This window comes from Biomphalaria glabrata, chromosome 11 (assembly GCF_947242115.1).
Source record: "Biomphalaria glabrata chromosome 11, xgBioGlab47.1, whole genome shotgun sequence".
NCBI classification, from domain to species: domain Eukaryota; kingdom Metazoa; phylum Mollusca; class Gastropoda; family Planorbidae; genus Biomphalaria; species Biomphalaria glabrata.
In genome coordinates, this window is record NC_074721.1 from 23,769,943 (window position 1) to 23,797,507 (window position 27,565).

Here is a 27,565-nt window from a genome sequence, read left to right on the forward strand (position 1 = left end):
TTGTCAGACTTCAGGTCAATTTATTACCGACAACAGTGCTATACCCTGGCAGAGCCTGCAACGACACTGACACCAAATTGTTTCATGGAGAAGGGGGAACTGCTGTGTGGGTGACATCATTTCTATGAAATAATCAATAGTTGCTTTATGACTGAAGGATGCCAAACTGAAAAAAGGACATTAAAAACAATTTTTTTTAAGTTAACATTATCCCTAGCAATACAAAAAGATATCAAAGATCTAGAACTTTATGAGCTCTATGTAAAAAGTTCTTTTAGCCATGAAAATTTGAACACCTGTTTATGAGAAGGAGAACTTGTCAACCTTTTGTTAGTTATGAGTGAGTTTATGTGTTTAAACATAACATGTAAAATGGAATTTGAATGACTGATAATATGCAGTTGCAAAAAGACAACAAAATGAAAACCAAAGATGGACATTTAAAAACAACTGGCAATAATAGATGTATATTGAAATTTTTTTTACATTTTGATGTTAATTCAACAAAAATTAGTTATATATATAGAAAGATTATTAAACATGAAAATGCTTAATTGGGTTAATTGTAAAATAAAAAAAAAGTTTTATTGCTATTTCCAATTTTTTTACCCAACTATGGTGTCACCCACTAATGGGTGTCAAGTAGTGCAGTCAGCATCCCTAGCAACGCAACTGTTGTTTTTTTTTTTTTACTCTAAACACAATTTTTATAAATAAATAATTGAAATATATACTTTAAATGAAATTATATAAAAAAAAATATTTTGATATTTCTTAAAAAAATAAATTACGTTATTAAATTTTGTATAGCCTATTTATTTGTAACTAAGTGCACTTCATCTTGTGTTTCAGGTACAGTAAACGAATGGTAAAAATCATTATAATGATGGAATTAATAACAAAAATATTCAACAAATAACCAAGGCTATTACTAAATTCCCTTGACTGCCAACAGGGTTCAACAAAACTTCTGCGCTCCTTAAAATCCAGTAGAACTGCTTGTAGTTGGTCCATTACAGCCAAAATAGAAGAAACATGAAACAGCTGGTGGGAGTGACCAATGATGTCAAATATTCCAGGTAATAAACGTTCAGGTAGATGAGAAGCATACAGAAAAGCAGCTACTAATGCAAAAAGAAACTGTCGTTTATGCAAATACTCAGCAGACCACTCATTGACATCAGGAAACAGAATTCTATAAAATATTGGTATACTATCAAACAAGTATGGAATGGCAAAAGCTCCTAAACGAATTGCTTTACGAGCAGCACTGGGCTTCATAAAGCGAGTCTCGCAAGAAATAAAAGTACATAAAATCGCTGTGATGGCCGCCAAGTTAACATAATGATCTTTAAACCATGTGCAACCAGTGGTGTTACTTAGAATGTGTGAAGGAAAACAATAGGCCCTGTAAATGAGAGCCACACCAAAACTAAACAAACTAAGAGCAGAGTAATCTAGAAAAAAGCAAACATGTCTGGCACAATCAGACATGACATTAAAGAGATGAGCCACAGCACTAGCCAATGGAAAGGCACAACAAACTAAAAGATAACTAAGTAACGGCCAGCTGTAGACATCATTAGTAAAGTCAATACTCCACCACAGGTGATAGACAACATAGACAAAATACCTGAAAAGCAAAACAATATTTTAATGAGAATATTTATGAGCTTTATTTATTTAAGCTTTGCATTTAAAAATACATATGATGAGTACTCCTTTGAACTCATACTATGGTAACACAAGATGTTTGGCTGAGAGAGGTTGCCTTAATCAGCCAGGAAAACCAGTGACTTGGCAGAATTGAAGTCATTGGTTAACATGCATGACTAGAGGCATGATGCGTAGGACATAATCATCTTCTTTTTTGAAGTAACATCTGTATTATACAAGATAAGGTATAAGTTGCTTAGTTACCTATCAAGAGGACTTTGACCTGCATGAATGAAAAATTTAATGAGGAAAAATATTTACAGCTCAAGTTCAATTTGTGCATATTTGCTATGGAAGGTTCTTTGTTCTTATTCCTATTCAGCATAACTCTCAAATGAATAAAGCACAATTACTAATCCAAAAGAAATTATAAATAATTTAATTAATGAATTGAACACAAATAATCATATAAGTTTAAATCACAATATTTAAGCTACATAAAATAGATTGTTAAGCCAAACTAGTATAACAAATTAAATTAATATGTCTAGAAATGTGTGAAACAGACGAGGTATCACCACTCATACCTAGCTGGTAGTTTACAATGTTGCTATGCTTCTTAAATGTGAACATTACATAGAATGCATGAAATAGAAACTGAGCCAATTCCTCATGTCTACCTGAATAAACTTGAAGCAAGACAAGATACCTGGCATAGAAATCCTTCAAAGAGTGGACAAAGGAACTCTCAAAGCTGCCATAGTGCCTAATTCAACATGGGCCCTGCCACATGGAAGGCTGAAGCACACGATAGAGCATCACGGTAAAAGTAAAGTAAAGTTCTTCTTTCGGACCTTGCAATCTATGGGGCAGATGATGAAAGGTCATTAGTTTCTATAGCCCACGGTTAATGTGGGTGTCATGTGGCCAGCATAATGACCAACCACCCAGTGTGCATCTGAACAATTTGGGCTCACTTAGGTGAAATGACCAACCACCCAGTGTGCATCTGAACAATTTGGGCTCACTTAGGTTTCACCTGACACATGAGAATGCAAAAAACTCCAGTGCAAAGCCCTATGCTCTCTGGATGACAAAAAATGGTCCTCATCATAAGAAGATGATTACGTCCTACGCTTCATGCATTTAGTCATGCATATTAACCAATGACATAAATTCTGCTAAGTCCTGGTTTTCCTAGCTAGCTCAGGCAACCCATTCCATGCTCTAATAGCACAAGGGAAGAAGGAGGATTTGTACACGTCTTAGCATATGGAACGAGGAATGTGCCTAACTCTTTGTGTCTTTCTGTTTTATTCGATTTTGTTATTGTATTTGAAGATTATGGTTAAGTGTTTTATGTATAATTGGTACTTTACTTTTGAGTCTTCTACCCTGAAGGCTTTCTAAATTTAGTGATTTTACTAAAGATTTTACTCTAGTCAAATGTGAATATCGGTATTCGTTTGTTATGAATCTCACTGATCTATTTTGTGTCTGTTCCAATTCCTTATGTATTCTTGCGTTGAGGGGTCCCAAACAAACAACAGAGGATGCATATTCTATTATTGGCCTAACCAAGGTTAAATAATATTTTAATTTTATGTTCTTATTTGATTTATAGAAATTTCTTCTCATTAACCCAAATGCTATGTTTGATTTTTTGATAGTTTCATCAATATGGGGATTTCATGACAGTTTTTCATTTATAATAATAATAATAATATTAATAAGGCTTGTCTTCGAGTCCAAAGATCTATGAAGTATGCTGTATTTCCCGTGGCTGCACATTCCCAGCTGTGACCTACATATTTTGCTACAAATATGTCAAGTATAACCATTTCGCCGCCTGCCTCTGTTCTTGGCAGTGGATTGTCTTTTCGTCTCAAATATGTATCCCACGGCCTTTGTGAGTGACCTCCAGCTGTCTCCTTCTGAGGCCGCATGCAACCAGGTGCTCTTTTCTATGTCAGCTAAGGCAAGTTGGCGCCTAAGCTGGTTTCTGAAGCGTTTCCGTGGGGCGTATTACATCGACCACCTTTTAGCTAACCAAAAAAACTGCCATTGACATTCGTTTGTCTCCCATAAGGGATACATGCCCTGCCCAGCGTAAATGTCAGACCATAAGAAGTCCCTCTATACTGTCCATACCGTCGTTCGCAAGGACATTGCTGTTTGTAGTGCGGTCCTGCCACCATATGTCCATGATGGAGCGCGAGCATCTTTGGTGAAAGAGCTCAAGAAGTCTTAGTTGTTTTCTGTATAGTGTCCATATAAAAGGGTTGAGAGATTTGATTTGATTTTGGGCACATCGGCACAATTTAGGCCATGTCGTGCCTGCATTCCCTTAAGGACTACTCTCTCTCTACATAACAAGGGCTAAATTCTATAAGTTAAATCATTAAAATCAGGGTCTATTCACAGTTCAAATAGTAAAGGTAGTAAACATTTTATAATTTGGTAAAAATCTAATATAAATAGTACATGTTCACAAATTCATAAATAAGATCTTTGTAGACAACCCCACTTCCCGGATAAAGCCCAGTACCTTCACAGGGTCGACATTGTCGAATAGTGTTTTTAAGTTAGTGGCTCTAAAATATTTCTCCCTGACATCCTGGTATCTGGGGCAATCAACGTGTATATGTTCCACGGTGAGGCGATGTGACAAGTCAAAAACTCGCTGTCAGAGTCACTCTAAATTATCACAGCATTAATTATTATTTTTCATTATTTATTTATTTTATTTTAATTATTTCTCCATCCTACCCCTAAATTCTCCACCCGCCCCACCTTTTCCTCTATACCAGGCTAGACTTAGTCCACCACCTTGGAGAAAACTAGGCCAGTCCTTTCATTTATCTGCCCTTGATCGGGGAAAGATAATCACACTATCTCCTTTGTCTTATCCCCCGGATGTCTGACTGACGGTCGCGGTTGACACCACCTTGGTTTGAATGCAAGCTAATCATTCCCCCCCCCCCCTTCTCTCACGTCTCTCTTTGATCTAAGAGATTACCCTGGTCAACACACCGCGTGATATTCCAAGGTGCAACTCCCACCTCGAGTCAAATCCACCCACGTGTAAGATAATTCTTAGCCTAGGACATTTCCTGTGTCCGCCCGCACTTTCCAGGCTTATATAAAGTAAACCAACTCAAGCCAGACCCTCTTTCATTTCTCATTCGAGATGAGCTATCGAGTCTGGACTATATCATTTATTCTACCTCCTAGAGGAATACCTGGTGGTAAGCCGAACTTAATCACAAGTTCCATCTTAATTACTTTTGTGCTATTTCTCACTGGAGACTATTATGTGTATTTCATTATTTCATTTATATTTAATTAGTGCATTGTGTATTTCTCACTGGCGTAAGTAGAAAACATGAACATGGCTAATGTATATTTTATGTATTGCATTAATCTATTAATGCTACGTTGCTCAATTGATCATTGAGGCAACCATGTATATATTTGTACATCTTATTTTATTTCCTTTATCTCGGTTGATCGCCTTGATGATTTTACTATCGCACTAATACTGCGCTTAGAAAGGAGATAGGAGTTATCTTCCCTGTATTGAATTATCTCCCCTTTACTCATTTTACCCTAATGAGAGTTGCGCCGCTTGAACGGACACACCATTCAAGCGCGCTCCATTGTTCTCGACCCACGGTCATATGTAAACAATCATCTGGGTCGCTGACCACCGCCCAATTCAACCCCCCCCCCTTTTTCTTTCTCTACCCACCTGTGTTGTTCATTTGAGATTATTATTTCCCCTTCTATGTACATTTTATGTTATTATTTCCCCTTTTATGTACATTTTGATATTGCTACTATCATCCATCTATTTTCCAAATCCCATTTGTCATCACCTCCCCCTTGTGCTCTAAAGCAATTTTACCAATCTGACGAATGCACCTCAGTCGAGGGCATCGATAAGATGTATGAGAGACATGTCCTAACTTGTCTTTATTTATCCGCAGCCTCCCTCAGGTGTCTGCCTATTGCCTAGTTATTGGATCAACGATCTATTTACCTGCAGTTGTGCTTAGTGCTATTCAGCGCTGCACTTGCCTATTTATTTATTGGACCAACGATCTATTTACCTGCATTTGTGCTTAGTGCTATTCAGCACTACACTTTCCTACTGAGATCTGCCTATTTGCTGTTGCTGTTCAGTGTCTACACGACACTACTCAACTCTACTACTTGGCGCTATCGGCATTGCCCGCCTATTCGACAGCCCACCTGTCATCTTATTAGGTGCGACGTCCCTATGGACTCAGGTCTGTGCGAGACGTCATAGCTACGCCAACCCTCTGCAACTCACTGGACATATCCTGTCAACTACGCTGCCAACGGCAGATCAGCTCTGCCCGCAGTAACCTTGTGCCCACGGTAGCCGGCCACCCGCCCTACTGTGCCCACTACAGATATTAGATTTTGGGGATTGAGACTCCACAAGAACTATATCACCGGCGTCCCTCTATCCGCTAGAGCGCCACCTCCAGCTGCAGAACCTCAAGCCAGGACACAGCCAGCTGCGACATCAACAGGAATACCAGCTAAGTCAGAGGACAAAGTGACATACTCTCTTATTAGGTGCAAGAGTGATGATTAAACATAGAATATACTAGAGATAGATGCAAACCCTCCCCCTTTTTATCCTTATATGTATATTTATGTAAATAAATATTCTTTATTTTAACTTTTGTATCTATCTTTCATTGCTTCGTCTCGTTGCGTGTCTGCTCCCGACTCATATGCTGATAAGTGGGGGTGTGATAGCTTTAAAAATAATCATCCCCTAGACAAAAACGTGCCAAACACACGTCACATTTCCCCACCTGTCACAGGCGAGAGTCACAGTACTCACAAAGTGGGGGCTCCTCTCTCTTCAGCACAAAAGAGTGTGTGATGTAGGTGTGGCCAATCCTAAGTCTGGACATGGTCGTGCTACCGCGCCTTGTCAGACCCTTAGATGTGGGCCGCCACCTGACATCCGTCACAATCTGCCTGAGTTTATTGTGAGTCTCAGCCTCCCATCGGTCCTGCCACTCTCGATAGGTGGCAGAGGCAATACTTTGTCTCAGGTCCGAGCAGGAAATTTGGGTTCCTGACACCGCATGATTTAGGGCTCTCTTTGCTTCTCTGTCTGCGGCTTCGTTTCCCTCAATGCCAACATGGGAGGGGACCCAGATGAAGGTGAAATCCCTATGGTCGGCTGTTATTTGGTCCAACAGCTTCAGGCTCTAATGTACCAATGGAATGTCAGTCTTCATCTGCCCTAAAGCTTGCAATGCAGATTTGGAGTCGGAGCAGATTATAAATTTCCTCCTTTCTGATGCTTTGACGGCCATTATTGTAAGCGATATTGCATGTAATTCAGCCGTAAAGATGGAGCAGCCATCAGGGAGTCTGCGGGAGATTGTTTTGTTCCGAAAGGAGCAGGCACATGCGACCTTTCCATCCATTTTGGATTCGTCTGTGTAGATCGTGCCACAATCTCCGTAGCTCTCCTGCAGTTCCCTAAAGTGGACTTGTAGTATGCTTGGGTCTGTATTTTCTTTTTTGAAATTAAGGAGGGATAAATTTAATTTGGGTTTATTCATTAGCCAAGGAGGATTCTGTGGGGTTTCCATTTTAGAGATTTGGTCAATGGGTGGGGTTAAATTTTGGATGGGTTCTCTCATACGAAGGCCCAACGGCTGTATGACGTTAGGCCTTCGATTGTATAATTCTACCTCTGTGGGGTTAAATGTGGAGTCGAAAGCAGGGTTCGTGGGGTTGGATTTTAGCTTGACTATATAATGCAATGCAAGCTTTTTCATTCTTATATCCATGGGGAGTTCTCCGGCCTCCACATGGAGACTTGGGATAGGTGATGTACGAAACGCGCAGAGACAGAGACGCAGGGCAGCATTTTGTATGGGTTCCAGTATTTTTAGATAAGACTTCCTTGCTGCTCCATATATTATGGATCCGTAGTCTAGCTTGGATCGAATTAGACTCCGATATAGCAGCAGCAAGGTATCTCTGTCAGCTCCCCAGTCCGTATGGCTGAGTACTCTAAGTATGTTTAATGACTTTTGGCATTTCTCCTTAAGTTCCTTAATGTGGGGGAGAAAAATTAATTTGGAATCTTGGGTGAGGCCTAAAAATTTTGTAGTTTTTACAACAGAGATCTTCTTTTTTGTGTAAAAATAGTTCAAGGTCTGGGTGGATTCCTCTTAAATTACAAAAATGCATGCTAACTGTTTCGGTGTCTGAAAATTTAAAACCATTATCGTTTGCCCAATTTTGAATTTTGTTTAAACATAACTGTAATTTTCTTTCTAAGGTGTTCATGTTTTTCCCATAAGTAAAAATGACAGTCATCAACATACAAAAAGCACTCTATGCCAGGGGACAGAGCATTTATGATGCTGTTTATTTTAATGTTGAACAGGGTGACTGACAGAATGCTGCCCTTGGGTACACCCATTTCCTGGTCATAAGTGTCAGAAGCAGAGTTGCCCACTCGAACCTGAAATTTTCGGTCTTTAAGGAATTCCCCCACAAAGCGGGAAAGGTGTCCCTTAAGCCCCATAAGCTCCAGGTCACGTAGAATGCCATGTTTCCAGGTTCTGTCATAGGCCTTTTCTATATCGAAGAATACAGCTACTAGATGTTCTCTTCTGAGTAATGCATTTCTAATATAAGCTTCCAGCCTTACCAGGTTGTCAGTTGTTGTCTACCCCTGCCGGAATCCGCACTGGTAGTTGGAGATCACTTTATTCCTCTCCAGGTACCAGACCAGCCTACTGTTAATCATTCTTTCCATGGTTTTGCAGATGCAGCTTGTTAGTGCTATTGGTCGATAGTTAGCTGGGTCAGAGCCGTCTCTTCCCGGTTTAGGTATCGGTATAACTGTGGCTTTCCTCCAGCTGTTTGGGAAAGCACCTGTTTGCCACACACAGTGTTATAGACCCCTAGCAGGACTGCCAATGAGGGTTCGGGAAGGTGCTTGAGGAACTGGTAATGGATTTCATCTTCTCCAGGCGCTGTGTCATGTGACTTGTCCAGCGAGTCCCTTAGTTCCTCAAGCGAGAACGGTTTGTTGTAGTCTTCATTGTTCTCTGACCTGAAATCAATGGGGTGTCTTTCCTCCCTGGTTTTGACTTTTTGGAACTCTGGCGTGTAGTGTGCAGTGGATGACTTTTCTGTTATTGAGGATGCAAGGCAGTCAGCTATTTCTCTGGGGGACGTGACAGTTCGTCCTTGGTTTTTCAAATGCCCAATTGCATTTGATTCTTTCCCTTTGATTCGCCTTACTGCCTTCCAAACCGCTCTAGCAGAAGTTTTGGCATCCAGACTGCCGACAAAACTTCTCCAGGAATTCCTTTTGGCTGACCGTATAATTTGTCTAGCCTTTGCTCTAGCTATCCTGAATAGCTTTAGGTTTTCCTGGGAAGGATTCTGTTCATCGATGATATTTTCTGTGATATCCTCGGAGCGTCATTTTTGGAATTGTTCCCAATCGGCCTTATTCAGTTTCCACCGCTGAGGTCGTCCCAATGAGGGGAGATTGTAAGTAATGATGATTGGGAAGTGATCACTTCCCCGTAGATCATTGATAACCATTTAAAGTCATCCAGAAGTCCGGGGACGCATACGGTGAGGTCAATGCATGTGAGAGATGCAGTTCCTGGGTGCTAGTAGGTCAATGATGCATCATTAAGTTTCCATAAATCATGTTGGAGGAAGTTATCCTCCAGCATACGGCCTCTTGTGTCAGTATTGTTGGATCCCCACATGGTGTTATGGGCATTGAAATCCCCAAGGATTATATAAGGCCGGGGGAGTTGTTTCAATAGGTTCCCATGTCTGTTGGGTTTAATGGAGCACCTGGTGGTAGATACAGGCTGCAACAAGTGATAACCTTGTGAAGGGTTATCCTAGCTGCTACGGCCTGTAGTGTGCTCTGTAGTTCTACCCTCTCATGGGGGATGCTGTCCTTCACAAGGATACAGACTCCACCTGATGCTCTCTCTGCATCCTCAACATTCTTGCTGTAAGAATTGTAGCTTCGGAAACTGATACTATCTCTCAGAAATGTTTCCTGTAAGCAGACAGCTACAGGAGTCTCAGAGTCCATCAGTAGCTGCATTTCCTCATAATTGGCCTTGAGGCCTCTACAGTTCCACTGTACAATTCTGGAATCCATGGCTTATTCTAAATGACCTACTTGGAGCTATTTGGCCTTGGGAGGCCCCCGGAGGGGTTTCCCTTTAATCCAGTAACCTTGGTATTTTTATTCTTGGGTTTGGATGGAGAGGAGGACAACCCCCTTTTGGGGAAGTCTTTCTCTCTGGAGAAGGGAGATCCCACTGGTTAGAGCGGAGGTTATTTCCTCCTCCCTCACCTCGGGCATCCTCTCCGCTTTGATTTCTCCCCTTAGGGAGTTGGTCAACCTCTAATTCGGTAGAGGTTGGGGTGTCTGGCTGGGTTCTCTGAGGAGAACCTGTGTCAGACATGATGTCTCTGGGTTCTCCCGGAGTGTTTGTTTTGACATACTGCTCAGTCTCCATGCTCTCATCAGCGAGCACAGAGAACCTGTTCTTTAGCATGACAACAGGGCTTTTTTGTCTCTTCGTAGGTGTGTTCTTTGGCAGTGTTTTCTTCTGAGTTGGAGCAGGGGAGGAGTCAATGTGTCTGTCTGTGTGGCTATGGATCTTCCTGTCTTAGTCACAGCCTGGGCGTAGGTCTTTGTCAAGCTGAATTGGCCCTTGGGTAGGGCCAATACAGCCAATTTCGCCTGGCTGAAGGTACATCCATTTCTTGCCTTGTACTCCTGCACGGCAACCTCCTGTTTCCACACAGGGCAGTCCTTGGAGTAGGCTGAGTGGCCAGCGTGACAGTTTGGGCATTTGAACTGGGCTGTGCAGCCCTTGTCCTCATGACCCTCTCCAGCACATCTGGCACACAGTGTTCCTCTTGCAGACTGCCATGTCCATGCCAGACCATGTCCATAACCCTGGCACTTGAAACACCTTATGGGGTTAGGTATGTAGGGCCTCACTGGAACTCGTAGGTATTCTGCCTTCAAATACTCTGGTGGTGTCCTAGTTCCAAATGTGAAGATAATAGTGGCGGTTTTGACCTCCTCACCATCCCTGCGCCTGGTAATGCGCCAGGCATGGGTGACTCCTTCAATGCCCTCCACTATTTCCTTCTCGGAACATTCCAGCAGGTCTCTAGAGCTGATAACACCTCTGCTGGTGTTGAAACTCTTGTGTGGCATGACTTCCACTTGGAGATCACAGATTCTTCTGCATCGAAGAAGCCCATCAGAGTGTATCTTACTATCAACTTCTACAAGAAGTTCTGATGATTTGTGCAGCTTAGATACACTCTTGGGCTCTCTAACTACTGACTTAAGCCCCTTGTAGATGAGAAAAGGGCTCATCTTTGTCAGGCTTTTCCCCTCCTCTGAACACCTGACCACCAAAAATGATGGCCAGGTAGTACAGTTTTTTGTGGCCTTCTCCTTTTATGCCTCAATATGGTGTCTCTTGCCCAGACGTAAGTCTGGGGCAAGTAGTTTATTGTTTTTTTTTTATCCATATATATATTCTTATTATTCGGTACCTGTGCTCCCCACCCGCCATCGAGTCCAACAAGGGGACAGGCCATTCGGATGTCCAGAATGAACCCGCCAGGACTACACAGGTGCTATACTCAGTCAGCTGCTGCATCGGGAATGTGTCCGATACAGCAGCTTGAAGACCTATGATGGTAGCTCGGCATGACCAGCCTGTTGACCCAGAGCGGGCCATCTGGGCCTCAGGTCTAGGGGAACTTGGAGCCAAAGTATTGTGTTGTGGTGGTCCATCCTCAGATAGACGCCCACTCAAACACCAGGATCTCTTTATCCCCCCCCCCCCCCTTACCTGTCGCAGTCCACGGCAAACGGACTGGTCTAAGACATAGGGAGGTTTTAAAGATAAGGAGACAGAGTGATGGTCAATGAAGGCAGACTGAGAAAAAGAGGAGGCAGACACAATGATAGAAAAGAAGTAGGGCACTTTTGAGCTCCAAAAGTGCTAAGGGAAGAGGAGCGCAATTTAACGTCATGTCTCGGGACGATATAAAGTATTATGAAACTTATAGATATATATCATTAAAAAATTATTTGTATGACTTGGGATAATATTTTTCCTAGATCTAGTCTAGAGCTAGAATTAGTTGACTAGTTACTGTCTGTCAGTTTTCACTTTTTGAAAGTTAGTGACAACTATAATCTATAGAGTTTTGTGAAAATATGGATAAATATCATTAAAAAATCATTTAAAAATCTGTGTTGTAGTTTGATCATAACTAGATCTAGATCTATGAGACTTGTCTATAGTCTGTAAGTTCTAAAATGTATTTAACTTTTGGGTTTTATAAATATTAATTTGTGTTATATAAAAAGGGCATGCATTCCCCTTTAATGCTAGACCAATTATAATATTTTCTGATAACTAACAAAAAAAGTTATTGAAAATTAATTATACATGGGTAGTGCACTACAATGGGCAAAATGTTTAACTGAATCAGAACATGGAAAACATTTATGGAGAGAAAAAGTTTTAAAAAATATATTACCATGTAGGTAGGAAATGTGTCCATATATTTAATGTTTCATTTGTTGGATCAAAAACACTAAGTAGGCACTGTGTAACTGAACTTTTAGGATGGCGATAACCACGCAGAATATAGTGCTCATGAAAATGTTCAGGAACCTAAAAAAAAACAGACATTTGATGACAGGAATGGAAGAATTGAAAAAAGTAAAACATAATACAAAAAAAAAGTTAAGGTACCTGTCCCATAAGTATCAAGATCAAGATATTTCTAATTGTATAAGCATTTAACAGCATGTTTACATTGTAAGTAACAACAGTAATTTTTCAACAGTACTGGTACTTAAAGTAGCCAAGGGAGTGAAAAATTAGTGATATATACACAACAGAAAACAATGAGCGAGGTCAGTTAATAATTTTCAAGTTAGTTCTACTTTTGTGATTTATTATTGAAATTCAGTTAAATTGTGTTTTAGTCTTTTCATGATTTCTAAGTGTGTAGAGTTTTTTTTATATTTCCTAAAGAGGAATTCAGTTATTGGACATTGTGTTTTCACTTATGAAAATACTAAGTTATATGGAGCAACCAATTTCATGACAGTACTTCTTTATGATCTCGCTATTTATGGGGCAGATAATGTAAAGCCCTTTCTTCTATCGCTGACAGTGAGTGAAGATGTCATCTGGCCAGCATAATCCCCACCGGCCTTTACTTTATTTTGTTTTATGACTAATATGGGTGTTTCCATGTGTGATCTGGTAACTTTTTTACTTAGAGACATGTAGATTGCTGCCTCAATGTGTGGTATGCACTCTTGACTGTTGTTCGATGGTCTCAATGGTCCCGCTGGCTGCCATCCCCCTTCATACTGCGGGAGGTTTGGACTAGGATGACATTATCTTTAAATCTGAAAGAACATCCAAAACATGTAAAACAAACAGGTTTATTTTTACTCAGAAATTACCTGATGCGCATAATATATTGGACCACTAAGGCCTGTTGATACAGACATCCCCAGCATCACAATTTTTTTTAACAAGTTAAAATGCTGTTTCAATTTTTTTAGTCAATATAAATAGAGCTGTAGAAGAAAAAAAAGTTAATAAATTTTCTATTAACATATAATTATTGTTATGAATAAAAAAACAGGTGACTAGGGTATTTTCGTGAAGAAGAGAAATAGTACCGTACTCTCAACTGTACTTCCAAGCCACCCCGTTGGTATCACATTTCAGATTAGGTCTGGTCCCAGCCTGACTTGACCTACACCCCCTCATCTTTTATATTCAAACATTGACAGGTTAGAAGAGACCTACTGTTTTTATATCGAAAAAAAAAAGGAAACTTTCCTTTTTGTCTTACTACTTCTGCATGTCAACAATTCTCTTTCTGTTTTGTGTGATTGTTTGAATCACTCTAGTACTTTTTGTTGTGAACAAAACTTGTATAGATTTTTTCTACAATTGTTTTCCTCAAGTTGTGCTTGTAAAATTCCATTTAAAAATGAAATTTAAAAAGTATAAGCAAAATAATGACAGAACCTCCTCCAAATAAATCTGTCACAGAACCAGACATTCTTATAGATGGCCAGAAACTGGTATATATGTTAAAAAGTTTGTCTATCTGGGAAGCACCATATCAGCAAATGCCTATGTAGATGAGTTAGACTTCCGTGTTGCACATGGCAGTGCTGCTTGTGGCAGACTTCAAGTACAAATGTGGCAACGGAGATGACTTAGCATATCCACAAAACAGTGCTGTAGTGCTCCTTTCACTCTTATATGCATCAGAGTCCTAGACCTTATATTCCCACCACATCAAAAAGCTAAACTCCTTCCACCTACTCTGTCTAAGGAAAATTTATAAGGTGCATTAGTCTGACCACATACAAGATACTGAAATAATACTGTTGTCCAACATGAACAGCATCAATGCCACAGTAAAAAGGTTCCAATTTTGATGATTTGTGGTGTAACATAATATATGAACGTTCGCCTTCTGAAAGTGGTTTTCAGGCTACTAGGACATGATTTTCATCTTGTGAATGCAGGAACAGAACCTAGACTTGTATGCTGCCATCATAAGACTAGACAAGATGGTAGATCTAGATCTAGGATTCTAGGTCTAGATATTGTTTGGCCCCCTTCAGTCATAATGACTTTGGTTCATCCCGTAGAACACTTTTTCATGTGACTGTGGAGTCCTATTTTGGAGAGACACTCCTGTCCACATATGTCAGTGACAGCGCAAGTGGAATAAATTTTGTTTTCTGTCTTGCTTTTCAAAGGTAGTCCATAACTCACTGCTGTACAATACTCAAAATCCATGCCTTGTAGACATCCATTTTGGTCACTATAGTCAGCTTCTGGTTTTCCCAACAATTGGTCTGAGTCTAGCGAAGGTCGATGCGCCCCCGTTGAAGACCACTGATCTAGATCTAGATTTTTTTATCTAATACACTAATACTGTGCTAATATTATATGATAATATATCATTGTTGTTTATGTTTTGTGCGAAAGCAAAGGATTGGACGGAAATAAAAGGATAGTCTTCTATGTCTATTTTGATAAACACAGTCTCAGTTATTATTATTATAAATTAATGTCTACAGTATGTTAATGTTATTTATTTATCTGTGACAACAGAACATACAGAAACGTGCTTATCAAGTATTCGGAGACATCCCAGGTGTACATATCATGTCAGATGACATGCTGATTGCAGCAAAAGATGAAAAAGAACATGATCAAATTTTTAAAATGTTCTGGAGAGAGCTAGAAAGAACAATGTAAAGCTCAACAAGAACAAGATACAGTAAAAACTTTCTGGTGTTCATTACCTCATTGGAGCAGATGGTATTCGTCCAGATTCAGCTAAAATAAAAGCAATAATAGAGATGCCAGCACCAACAGATCGCACAGGAATTCAAAGACTGCTAGGGATGCTGAACTTTCTGTCAAGTTTCATTCCAAACATGTCAACAATCACAAATCTGTTGCGTGAATTGCTAAAGAAAGATGTGTTGTGGCAGTGGAATGCAGAGCAAGAAAATGCTTTCCAACTAATAAAGAAAACAGTGAAGCTCCAGTTCTACAACTGTTTAGCCCTGAAACATCAGTTACTATTCAGTGTGATGCTTATTCTAAAGGGTTGTGAGCATGTTTAATGCAAGAAGACAAACCAGTTGCACATATGTCAAGATAACTGACAGAAACAGAGTGCAGATATGCACAGATAGAAAAGGAAATGTTAGCTATAGTGTTTGCAGCTGAACATTTTCACCACTTTATTTTTGGACAAACTGTGACTGTACAATCAGATCACAAACCTTTGCATACTATTATGATGAAGCCGTTGCACAAGATTTCACAAAAACTTCAGTTGATAAGACTGTTGAGATTAGATATCAATTAACAGTAACTTACACTCCAGGTTCAAAAATGCAAATAGCTGATACGTTATCATGTGCGTACATCAGTGGTCAAGAACAATCTAATTCAAATGATGACATGGTTATGAGAATTTCTAGTGCAACAGCACAGTTTCCGGGCAGTGATCAGAAGATAATTGAAATTAGATGGAACACTGAATCTGATGCTAAATTGAAACTAGTAACTAATTATGTCAGAGAAGGTTGGACAAAGTTAAAAACTCAAGTTCATGAAACAATAAAAGAGTATTGGCCATTTAAAGACAGTATTCATGAAGAGAATGGAATATTGTTTTATGAGAACAGAATTATAATTCCTTCAAGTATGAGAAATGAAATTCTCGACAAGTTGCACACAGGTCATTTTGGTCTTGAGAAAACCAGATCGAAGGCAAGACAGAGTGTGTTTTGGCCAGGATTGTCCAAGATATTTTTTCGACAATAATGAAATGCTCAACATGTGCAATGTTCAAAAGTAATAATGTGAAGGAAAAATTGCTACCTCATGCTGTACCAGACAGACCATGGAAAAAGGTTGCAACAGATTTGTTTGAATGGCGGAACAATGACTATTTCCTTGTTGTGGACTATTTCTCCAAATACCCTGAAATAAAACCACTGGAGAACAAAACAGCAGAATGTGTTATCAGGGCACTGAAAGGTATTTTTGCTAGAAATGGCATACCAGAAGAAATAGTGAGAGACAATATGCCATTCAACAGCTATCAATATAGAGAGTTTGATTCTGAGTGGGGTTTTAAGATAACCACATCAAGCCCCAGGTACCCTCAATCAAATGGTCAAAGTGAGGTGTATTTTGGTATCATAAAGCAGATATTCAACAAAGCATACAAAAGTGGGAAAGATCCATATCTTGCTATGATCGAGTATAGAAATACTTCGATAAGCAGACTGCCGTATTCACCATCACAACTGCTGATGAGTAGAAGACTCAAGGACATCATTCCAACTGATCCCAAACTATTGAAACCATCGGTAGCTGAAAATGCACACACATTACTCAACGAACGACAGATGAGAAGCAGAGTGAAATACAATGCAAAAGCAAGATTACCTAAAGATTACTCTGTCTGAGAGAAAGTGAGAGTTCATCTAGGACAAACATGGCAGAAAGCAGTTGCCATTAAGAAACATCCATCAGCCAGATCTTACATCATAAAGACAAATGAGGAAAAAACCTACAGATGAAATCAACATTTTTTTAACAAGATTTTTGAAGAAGACTTCTCTTGGTACTATGATACCAACGAAGACAATGAACAGCAAACTGTTAGAACAAATGAAACAGACAGTTATAGATCAACGTCTAGAGAACTTGTGCCGCTCAAGACAACCAGAAGTGGTCAAGTTGTCAAAATTCATTGTAAATATAAGTCTAAAGAAAGCAAAGGATTGGACAGAAATAAAAGGATATGTCTATTTTGATAAACTAAAAATTGCTACTTATCTCTTAGTCTAGATCTAGACTCTTGTACTACTATACTGTAACTATACTTTAATTACTTATAACACTAATTCTAGACCTATCTAGAATCTAGATCTAGGTATATGACATGGGCGTAGCCAGGGGAGGGTTTTTGGGGTTCAACCCCCCCCCCCCCCCCCCCCCCGAAATGAAATCCCCCCTGCGGGGGGAGGGGGGGGGGTCGGAATTCAGTGACTGATTTTTTTGCTTTGCTTTTGTTTATTTTAGGTGAGATTTTAATACTAAACAATCACTTGCCCTAGCACAGCAAAAGAGGTTTTGTGTTAAAAAAACCCTACCAGGGGTGTTTGAGTTTAAACCCCCCCCACCGGAGGTTTTGAGTTTATAACCCCTACCAGGGGGGTTTTGAGTTTAAAACCCCCTACTAAGGGGGTTCAAGTTTAAAACCCCCCTACCAGGGGTTTTCACAGTTTAATTCACCTCTTCTATAACACAAAACAAAAAAAATGTAAACAACAATCCCCTAAATTTCACGCGCACAGTTAAGGAAGATTTTGATTTTTAAACCCACTCCAAAATTTACGATAAACCCCCTCTAGAATATAAAAAAAGAAAATTACACACTCTAAATTCTATGAGCTTAGCCAAAGGAGTTTTGAGTTAACCCCCACCCCCTCTTCAGTAGGGTTTGGAAGCTAAAAAATACTTCTTCAATGACCGGTATAAAAAAAAACGCAAATTACGCACTCAAAATTTTATGAGCGTAGCTAAATGGGTTTAGACTTAGTTTTGAATTTAACCCCCCCCCCCCTCTCTTAGCGGGGTTTTAAGCTAAAAATACCTCTTCAACATGAATAAAATGCTAATTATACACTCAAAATGTTATGAGCGTAGCTAAATGGGTTTTGACTCAGTTTTAAGTTTATACCCCCCTTCAGCTGGGTTTGAAGGTAAAAAATACTTCTTTAATATTAAAAACAAAGCAAATTATACACTCAACATGTTATGAGTGTATTTAAAGTGGTTTTGAGTTTAAACTCCCCTCCAGTGGACTTTGAAGCCAAAAAAATACCTCTTCAATATAAAAGAAAAAGAAAATTACAAACTCAGAAATCTATGAGCGTAGCCAAAGGGGTTTTGAGTTTAAACCCTCCGCAAGCGGGGTTTGAAGCTAAAAAATACATCTTCAATGTAAGAAAAAAGCAAATTACGCATTCAAAATGCTATGAGCGTTGCCAAAAGGAGTTTTGAGTTTAAATCCCCCTTCAGAGTGGTTTGATGCTAAAAAATACCTCTTCAATATAAAAAAATCAAATTACACACTAAAATTATTTGAGCGTAGCCAAGACAATTGGGGGTTTTGAGTTTAAATTCCTCTCCTACAGATGGCTTTTTGAAAGGTTTAAAACCCCTCCAGATGGTTTTGAGTTTAAAATCCCCCTACTGAGCGTTTTGAGGTGGAAAACCTCAATCTTCAATATTATTCTAAAGCAAACTACAGTTACTAACTTCTATGACCGTATCTAAATGGGGTTTTGAATTTTAAAAAAAACAACACAACTCCAGAGATTTTTTAGTTTAAAAGCCCCAACAGATGATTTTGACGATAAAACTTCACTTTTCGATATAAAATTTAAAGCAAACTACAGTCACATAATTCCAAGAGAGTATTCAAGAGAGGTTACACATTTCTACCAGTGGGGGGGCTCAATTAATAAAGTGCAATGAATAAAACACTAAAAGTGGCTCAACAAAGATGGCTAAGACAGATTTAAGGAGTCAGTTATAGAGATCGGGTCTAAATAAAGGAAATCCTTTGCCGAACTGGGAGTCAACTCCTTAGTAAGATTGTGACAGAGCGTCGTACGAGGTTTGCGGAACATGTTCTCCGACAAAATGAATTAGGCATAAGAAGATTTGCGATGACATCCTAGTACAATTTGGCGCCACACATTCATGGATGTCCCCAGAGCAGGTGGGAAGAGGCCTCAGACATTACCAGTGACAGATTTTTGTGGAAACAGTTTAACGGCAAATGCGTCGAACGGCGCGGGAGGGTTTAAGTCAGTAAGAATAGCACATTAGGTTTTTAAAATAAAACTTTTAATAGCAGGAAAATGAACTGTAGATACCTCAGAATATGCATTTAGTTGGCTTTCAATACCAGAAATAGTGCTTGGCGGCGGGGCTCCGCCCCGCGATGGGGGAGCTCCTAGCGCTCCCCCAGACCCCCCTTGCTGACAATTTTCTACTAACTCTAGGAAGAACCTATTCTAGGGCACAATAAGCGTCTTCCGAAAGAATGATGGGTCAGAATTTAATAAAGATTATATACACACACACATACATACATATAAATATATTTTTTTCGCGGCCGGGGGGGGGGGGGGAGGGAGGGTAGAAAAAATCCCCCCTAAACCCCCCCCCCCCCGAAAAAAAATCCTGGCTACGCCCATGGTATATGATATATCATTATAATTTATATCTAGACTCTAGTAGTGACTAAGTAGTCTAGATCTATCTAGATTTCTAGATCTAGACATTTGATATAAGATTATAATGATTATGATACTGATTTGATAGATCTATATTAGTAATGTTACGAATCTCACTATCCAGGCTCTCTGCAAACTGCACCATACACCACCAACTTAAAGAACTTGACAACTGATTGATTGATTGTTTGATTTGAGGCACATCGGCACAATTTAGGCCATGTCGTGCCTGCAGTCCCTTAAGGACTACTCTCTAAACAACAGGGCCAGATTCTATACAGTCATATCATTAAAATCAAGGTCTATTCACAGTTAAAATAGTCAAGGTAGTAAAAATTTAAATATTTGGTAAAAATCTAATGTAAATAGTGCATGTTCACAAATTCATAAATCAGATCTTCGTAGATAGCCCCACTTCCCGGATAAAGCCCAGTACCTTCCCAGGGTCGACATTATCAAATAGTGTATTTAAATTAGTGACTCTAAAATATTTCGCTCTGACATCCTGGTATCTGGGGCAATCAACGAGGATATGTTCCACGGTGAGGCGAGAGTCACAGTACTCACAAAGTGGGGGCTCCTCTTTCTTCAGTACAAAAGAGTGCGTGATGTAGGTGTGGCCAATCCTAAGTCTGGACATGGTCGTGCTACCACGCCTTGTCAGACCCTTAGATGTGGGCCGCCACCTGACATCCGCCACAATCTGCCTGAGTTTACTGTGAGTCTCAGCCTCCCATCGGTTCTGCCACTCTCGATAGGTGGCAGAGGCAATACTTTGTCTCAGGTCCGAGTAGGGGATTTGGGTTCCTGACACCGCATGATATAGGGCTCTCTTTGCTTCTCTGTCTGCGGCTTCGTTTCCCTCAATGCCAACATGGGAGGGGACCCAGATGAAGGTGACATCCCTACGGTCGGCTGTTATTAGGTCCAACAGCTTCAGGCTCTTATGTACCAATGGGATGTCAGTCTTCATCCGCCCCAAAGCTTGCAATGCAGATTTGGAGTCGGAGCAGATTATAAATTTACTCCTTTCTGATGCTTTTACGGCCATAAGTGCAAGCAATATTGCGTGCAATTCGGCCATAAAGATGGAGCAGCCATCAGGGAGTCTACGGGAGATTGTTTTGTTCCGAAAGGAGCAGGCACACGCGACCTTTCCCTCCATTTTGGATCCGTCTGTGTAGATGGTGCCACAATCTCCGTAGCTCTCCTGCAGTTCCCTAAAGTGGACTTGTAGTATGCTTGGGTATGCCAAGGAGGATTCTGAGGGGTTTCTATTTTAGAGATTTGGTCAATGGGTGGGGTTAAATGTTGGATGGGTTCTCTCATTCGAAGGCCCAACGGCTGTATGACGTTAGGCCTTCGATTGTATAATTCTACCTCTGTGGGGTTAAATATGGAGTCGAAAGCAGGGTTCGTGGGGTTGGATTTTAGCTTGACTATATACTGCATTGCAAGCTTTTTCATTCTTATATCCATGGGGAGTTCTCCAGCCTCCACATGGAGACTTGGGATAGGTGATGTACGAAACGCGCTGAGACAGAGACGCAGGGCAGCATTTTGTATTGGTTCCAGTATTTTTAGGTACGACTTCCTTGCTGCTCCATATATTATGGATCCGTAGTCTAGCTTGGATCGAATTAGACTCCGATAGAGCAGCAGCAAGGTATCTCTGTCAGCTCCCCAGTCCGTACGGCTGAGTACTCTTAGTATGTTTAATGACTTTTGGCATTTCTTCTTAAGTTCCTTAATGTGGGGGAGAAAATTAAATTTGGAATCTAAGGTGAGGCCTAAAAATTTTGTAGTTTTCACGACAGGGATCTTCTTTTTGTGTATAAATAGTTCAGGGTCTGGGTGGAGCCCCCTTAGATTACAAAAATGCATACTAACTGTTTTGGAGTCTGAGAATTTGAAACCATTATAGTTTGCCCAACCCTGAATTTTGTTTAAACATAACTGTAATTTCCTTTCTAAGGTGTTCATGTTTTTCCCATAAGTAAGAATGACAAAGTCATCAACATACAAAGAGCACTCTATGCCAGGGGACAGCGCATTTATGATGCTATTTATTTTAATGTTGAACAGGGTGACTGACAGCATGCTGCCCTGGGGTACACCCATTTCCTGGTCATGAGTGTCAGAAGCGGAGTTGCCCACTCGAACCTGAAATTTTCTATCTTTCAGGAATTCCTCCACAAAACGGGGGAGGTGTCCCTTAAGCCCCATAAGCGCCAGGTCACGTAGAATGCCATGTTTCCAGGTTGTGTCATAGGCCTTTTCTATATCGAAGAATACAGCTACTAGATGTTCTCTTCTGAGTAATGCATTTCTAATATAAGCTTCCAGCCTTACCAGGTGGTCAGTTGTTGTCCGCCCCTGCCGGAATCCGCACTGGTAGTTTGAGATCACTTTATTCCTTTCCAGGTACCAGACCAGCCTACTGTTAATCATTCTTTCCATGGTTTTGCAGATGCAGCTTGTTAGTGCTATTGGTCGATAGTTAGCTGGGTCAGAGCCGTCTCTTCCCGGTTTAGGTATCGGTATAACTGTGGCTTTCCTCCAGCTGTTTGGGAAAGCGCCTGTTTGCCACACACAGTTATAGACCCCTAGCAGGACTGCCAATGAGGGTTCGGGAAGGTGCTTGAGGAACTGGTAATGGATTTCGTCTTCTCCAGGCGCTGTGTCATGTGAGTTGTCCAGCGATTCCCTCAGTTCCTCAAGCGAGAACGGTTTGTTGTAGTCTTCATTGTTCTCTGACCTGAAATCAATGGGGTGTCTTTCCTCCCTGGTTTTGACTTTTTGGAACTCTGGCGTGTAGTGTGCAGTGGATGATTTTTCTGCTATTGAGGATGCAAGGCAGTCAGCTATTTCTCTGGGGGACGTGACAGTTCGTCCTTGGTTTTTCAAATGCCCTATTGCATTTGATTCTTTCCCTTTGATTCGCCTTACTGCCTTCCAAACCGCTCTAGCAGAAGTTTTGGCATCCAGACTGCCGACAAAACTTCTCCAGGAATTCCTTTTGGCTGACCGTATAATTTGTCTAGCCTTTGCTCTAGCTATCCTGAATAGCTTTAGGTTTTCCTGGGAAGGATTCTTTATAAATGCAGCCAGTCGTTTTTTCCTATCACCAATAGCACTTTTGCAAGCTGTATCAAACCATGGTTTGCTAGGCCGTTTTGGATTTGCAGAGGTTAGGGGTACAACTTTCCTGGCTATACTTAGTAGCTTGCTAGCAAAGGTATCAGCTGGGTTCTGTTCATGGAGGATATTTTCTGTGATATCCTCAGAGCATCTTTTTTGGAATTGTTCCCAATCGGCCTTATTCAGTTTCCACCGCTGAGGTCGTCCCAATGAATGGAGATTGTTAGTAATGATGATTGGGAAGTGATCACTTCCCCGTAGATCATTGCTAACTGACCATTTAAAATCGTCCAGAAGTCCGGGGACGCATACGGTGAGGTCAATGCATGTGAATGATCCAGTTCCTGGGTGCAAGTAGGTCGGTGATGCATCATTAAGTATGCATAAATCATGTTGGAGGAAGATATCCTCCAGCATACGACCTCTTGTGTCGGTATTGTTGGATCCCCACATGGTGTTATGGGCATTGAAATCCCCAAGGATTAAATAAGGCCGGGGGAGTTGTTTCAATAGGTCCTCCATGTCTGTTCGGTTTAATGGAGCGCCTGGTGGTAGATACAGGCTGCAGCAAGTGATAACCTTGTGAAGGGTTACCCTAGCTGCTACGGCCTGTAGTGTGGTCTGTAGTTCTACCCTCTCATGGGGGGTGCTATCCTTCACAAGGATACAGACTCCACCTGATGCTCTCTCTGCATCCTCAACATTCTTGGTGTAAGCACGGTAGCTTCGGAAGCTGATGCAATCTTTCAGAAATGTTTCCTGTAAACAGACAGCTACAGGAGTCTCAGAGTCCATCAGTAGCTGCATTTCCTCGTAATTGGCCTTGAGGCCTCTACAATTCCACTGTACAATTCTGGAATCCATGGCTTATTCTAGATGACCTACTTGGAGCTATTTGGCCTTGGGAGGCCCCCGGAGGGGTTTCCCTTTATTCCAGTGACCTTGGTATTTTTATTCTTGGGTTTGGATGGAGAGGAGGACAACCCCCTTTTGGGGGAAGTCTTTCTCTCTGGAGAGGGGAGATCCCTCTGGTTAGAGCGGAGGTTATTTCCTCCTCTCTCACCTCGGGCATCCTCTCCGCTTTGATTTCTCCCCTTAGGGAATTGGTCAACCTCTAACTCGGTAGAGGTTGGGGTGTCTGGCTGGGTTCTCTGAGGAGAACCTGTGTCAGACATGATGTCTCCGGGTTCTCCCGGAGTATTGGTTTTGACATGCTGCTCAGTCTCCATGCTCTCATCAGCGAGCACAGAGAACCTGTTCTTTAGCATGACAACAGGGCTTTCTTGTTTCTTCAGAGGTGTGTTCTTTGGCGGTGTTTTCTTCTGAGTTGGGGGAGGAGGAGGGGGTGGTGGGGTCAATGTGTCCGTCTGTGTGGCTATGGATCTTCCTTTCTTAGCAGCAGCCTGGGCGTAGGTCTTTGTCAAGCCGAATTGGCCCTTGGGTAGGGCCAGTACAGCCGATTTCGCCTGGCTAAAGGTACATCCGTTTCTTGCCTTGTACTCCTGCACGGCAACCTCCTGTTTCCACACAGGGCAGTCCTTGGAGTAGGCTGAGTGGCCAGCTTGACAGTTTGGGCATTTGAACTGGGCTGTGCAGCCCTTGTCCTCATGACCCTCTCCAGCACATCTGGCACACACAGTGTTCCTCTTGCAGACTGCCGCGCCGTGTCCATAACCCTGGCACTTGAAGCACCTCATGGGGTTAGGTATGTAGGGCCTCACTGGAACTCGTAGGTATCCTGCCTTCACATACTCTGGCGGTGTCCTAGTTCCGAATGTGAGGATAATAGTGGCGGTTTTGACCTCCTCACCCTCCCTGCGCCTGGTAATGCGCCGGGCATGGGTGACTCCTTCAATGCCCTCCACTATTTCCTTCTCGGAACATTCCAGTAGGTCCCTAGAGCTGATTACACCTCTGTTGGTGTTCAGACTCTTGTGTGGCATGACTTCCACTTGGAGATCACAGAGTCTTCTGCATCTTAAAAGCTCATCAGAGTGTGTCTTGCTGTCTACTTCTACAAGGAGTTCCATTGTTTTGTGTAGCTTAGACACACTCTTGGGCTCTCCCACTACTGACTTGAGTCCCTTATAGATAGTAAAAGGGCTCAACTTTGTCAGGCTTTTTCCCTCCTCTGTGCATCTAACCACCAGAAATGATGGCCAGGTGGCACAGCTTTTTGGGACATCCTCTTTTTTATCGTCAATCCTGGCTACGCCCATGGTATATGATATATCATTATAATTTATATCTAGACTCTAGTAGTGACTAAGTAGTCTAGATCTATCTAGATTTCTAGATCTAGACATTTGATATAAGATTATAATGATTATGATACTGATTAGATAGATCTATATTAGTATTGTTACGAATCTCACTATCCAGGCTCTATGCAAACTGCACCATACACCACCAACTTAAAGAACTTGACAACTCAGGGCTCCAAAGTAACGTAACAATTTAATAGTTGAATAAATAACAGCCAATACTGTACAATTGGCAACACGTACACTGTACAAATATCTCTCCGATAACACCGTTCCGCAGTATCAACTCTTGCACTGGCCTCTCCGTCTCGTTCCGGGCTTGCACTGGGTTCAACAGTTCAGGACTGACTTCACACACTAGGCTCGTTGTGTCGGACTCGATCGCAGACCAAGATCAAGACGCCAGCCGTCTCAACTGTACTGACAGTACTCCGCACTGAACCGTCGTAATGCTCCGTACAGAACCACACCGCTGAACTGTGCTGTAGTCGACCGGACTGTAGTGAACCGGGCTCTGAACCCCTGCAGTGAACCCGCTTTCTGAACCCTGCTGTATTGAGCCCCTTTTCTAGACCGTCTTGACTGCGACACCTCCGCTCTTTATATAGGGTCCCTACTGGCCTTCTAGAACCGGACAGAACGCCCCTCGACGTTCCTAGGTGGTCAGATGACTACAATTCTCGTGACGCTCCTGAGCTGTGTTCACGACGTCGATCCTTCCTGGACCGCAGTCGATCCTTCCCGAACCGCCGTGTTGACACTCGTCACGGTTGACCGCTCGTCTAGCGCTGGCCTGGGGCGATTTGCGTCGGCTGACTACACTCACACCACTACCCCCATCTGTGCCACCACCAGGTTTATAACAGTATATAGACATATAGATCTACATTGATAGTGACGGTAATTTATAGTCTATAATTTATAATAATAATTTAAATAATGTATATATATAGAGAGAGATCTTATATAGATCTATATTGTATACTATAGACTATGAGTATAGATAGATTAGATGTATCACAGTATGACATATGATAATGATGCATTGTTACAAATGTATCAGTTCAGTATCATTATCATAGTATCAGTATCAGTATGATGAGTATCACTATCTCAGTATCTGAGAATATTTCAGTATTACTATCATATTGCCTCATATTGAGTCGTATGCTAGTATTACTAAGTTAGTAATATTAGTATTACTAGAATCTAGAGACTAGTCTCTACTTCTAGACTAGAGTAGATCTAGATAGATCTATGACTGAGTGTATGACATATCTCATATCATATTGAATATTCATATCACGTTAACTTAAAGTCGTTATAAATTTAAAATTATAAGCTAGACTAATACCTAATTATATTATATATATAGATCTAGATCTAGATTCTAGATCTATGTCTGTCTAACTCTAAGATCTATCTAGATCTAGAATCCATTTTTGTAATTTTATTTCATTGATGATTAAGGATTTAAGAGGTTAACTTTCAATCAGTCGCCATGATGAAAAAAAAATAAATAAGAAATAGACTATCCCAATGACCAATGAAAAAATAAAACCAAGATATGGTTCTAGAATTCTAGATCTTGATATATCCTATGTGTTGAGGTTGAGGGGGGTGCGGGCGGCACTATGAGTGACTGTTTTTAGTGCTTCTTTATATTATTATTATTATTATTATGGCAATATCCGCATTTAGCGTCGGTATTTACACTCCTGGCCAGTTTTCTGCGTTGTCAAAGCACAGGATCAAGACCAAACGCATTATCAAAAGAGGGAATAACCTAGTTGTTTTTTAAATACCGGCTTTAATCATGGATAAGAAGAAAGAGAAAATAAATAAGCTGTAGAGCCGACTCACAGACCTATATAATTTTTTTTTACCTTTACCTATCCCTTAGTCCTTAGTCTGTTGGATTGTTGGGGCACCAAGCAAGATTTGTCGACCGTCTTTCTCCATTCCTTCCTGTCCTTTGCTTTGTTTAAAACCTCTATCAATGGTAGGCCTGTCCATTCTTTTATGTTGTCCTCCCATCGCTTTTTCTGTCTGCCTCTTCTTCTTTTTCCTGGTACTGTTCCATGAAGGATGGTCTTTGTGAGCCCCGTAGATCTTGAAATATGGCCATATATTTTAAGTTTGCGTTTCTTTACAATAATTAGCATGTCATCATGGGTTCCGATCGCTAAAGTAACCCTGTCTCTAATCTCTTGGTTTGTGATAAAATACCGACCGTAAATACGGATAGCTTTGTACAATGAATAAACAACTAGGAATATACACTATTATTAGCAGTAGTTTTTAACAGGGGGAGGAGAGAATATTATCTTATACTATAAAGTATAAAGTAAGGCACTATATATATATATCATGGGCGTAGCCAGGATTTTTTTTTCGGGGGTGGGGGGCGTCCCCCCCTGCCCCCCAACCCTCGAAAAAAAAATTGTATGGATAGATGTGTGTGTATGTGTGTACATAATTAATCTCTATTACATTCTGACCATGGGCGTAGTCAGGA

The 27,565-nt window shown here is 41.0% G+C and overlaps 1 protein-coding gene across 2 annotated transcripts; it reads right to left on the reverse strand.

Annotated features, from left to right (window-relative positions):
• On the reverse strand, positions 1 to 26,739 carry LOC106072058 (membrane progestin receptor gamma-like). 2 transcript variants are annotated; one of them, XM_056003804.1, is made up of 5 exons: positions 26,402 to 26,739; positions 19,760 to 19,915; positions 13,235 to 13,351; positions 12,292 to 12,428; positions 1 to 1,633 (listed from the first exon to the last, which is right to left on the reverse strand). In XM_056003804.1, the coding sequence occupies exons 3-5, from the start codon at positions 13,289 to 13,291 to the stop codon at positions 826 to 828; spliced, it is 1,002 nt and encodes a 333-aa protein (XP_055859779.1). In that variant the 5' UTR covers positions 13,292 to 13,351; positions 19,760 to 19,915; positions 26,402 to 26,739; the 3' UTR covers positions 1 to 825. The 2 variants fall into 2 exon arrangements, with proteins under 2 accessions (XP_055859779.1, XP_055859778.1); XM_056003803.1 differs by lacking the exon at positions 19,760 to 19,915 and having other exon boundaries at positions 26,402 to 26,738.
• Positions 26,740 to 27,565: the final 826 nt, after the last annotated feature.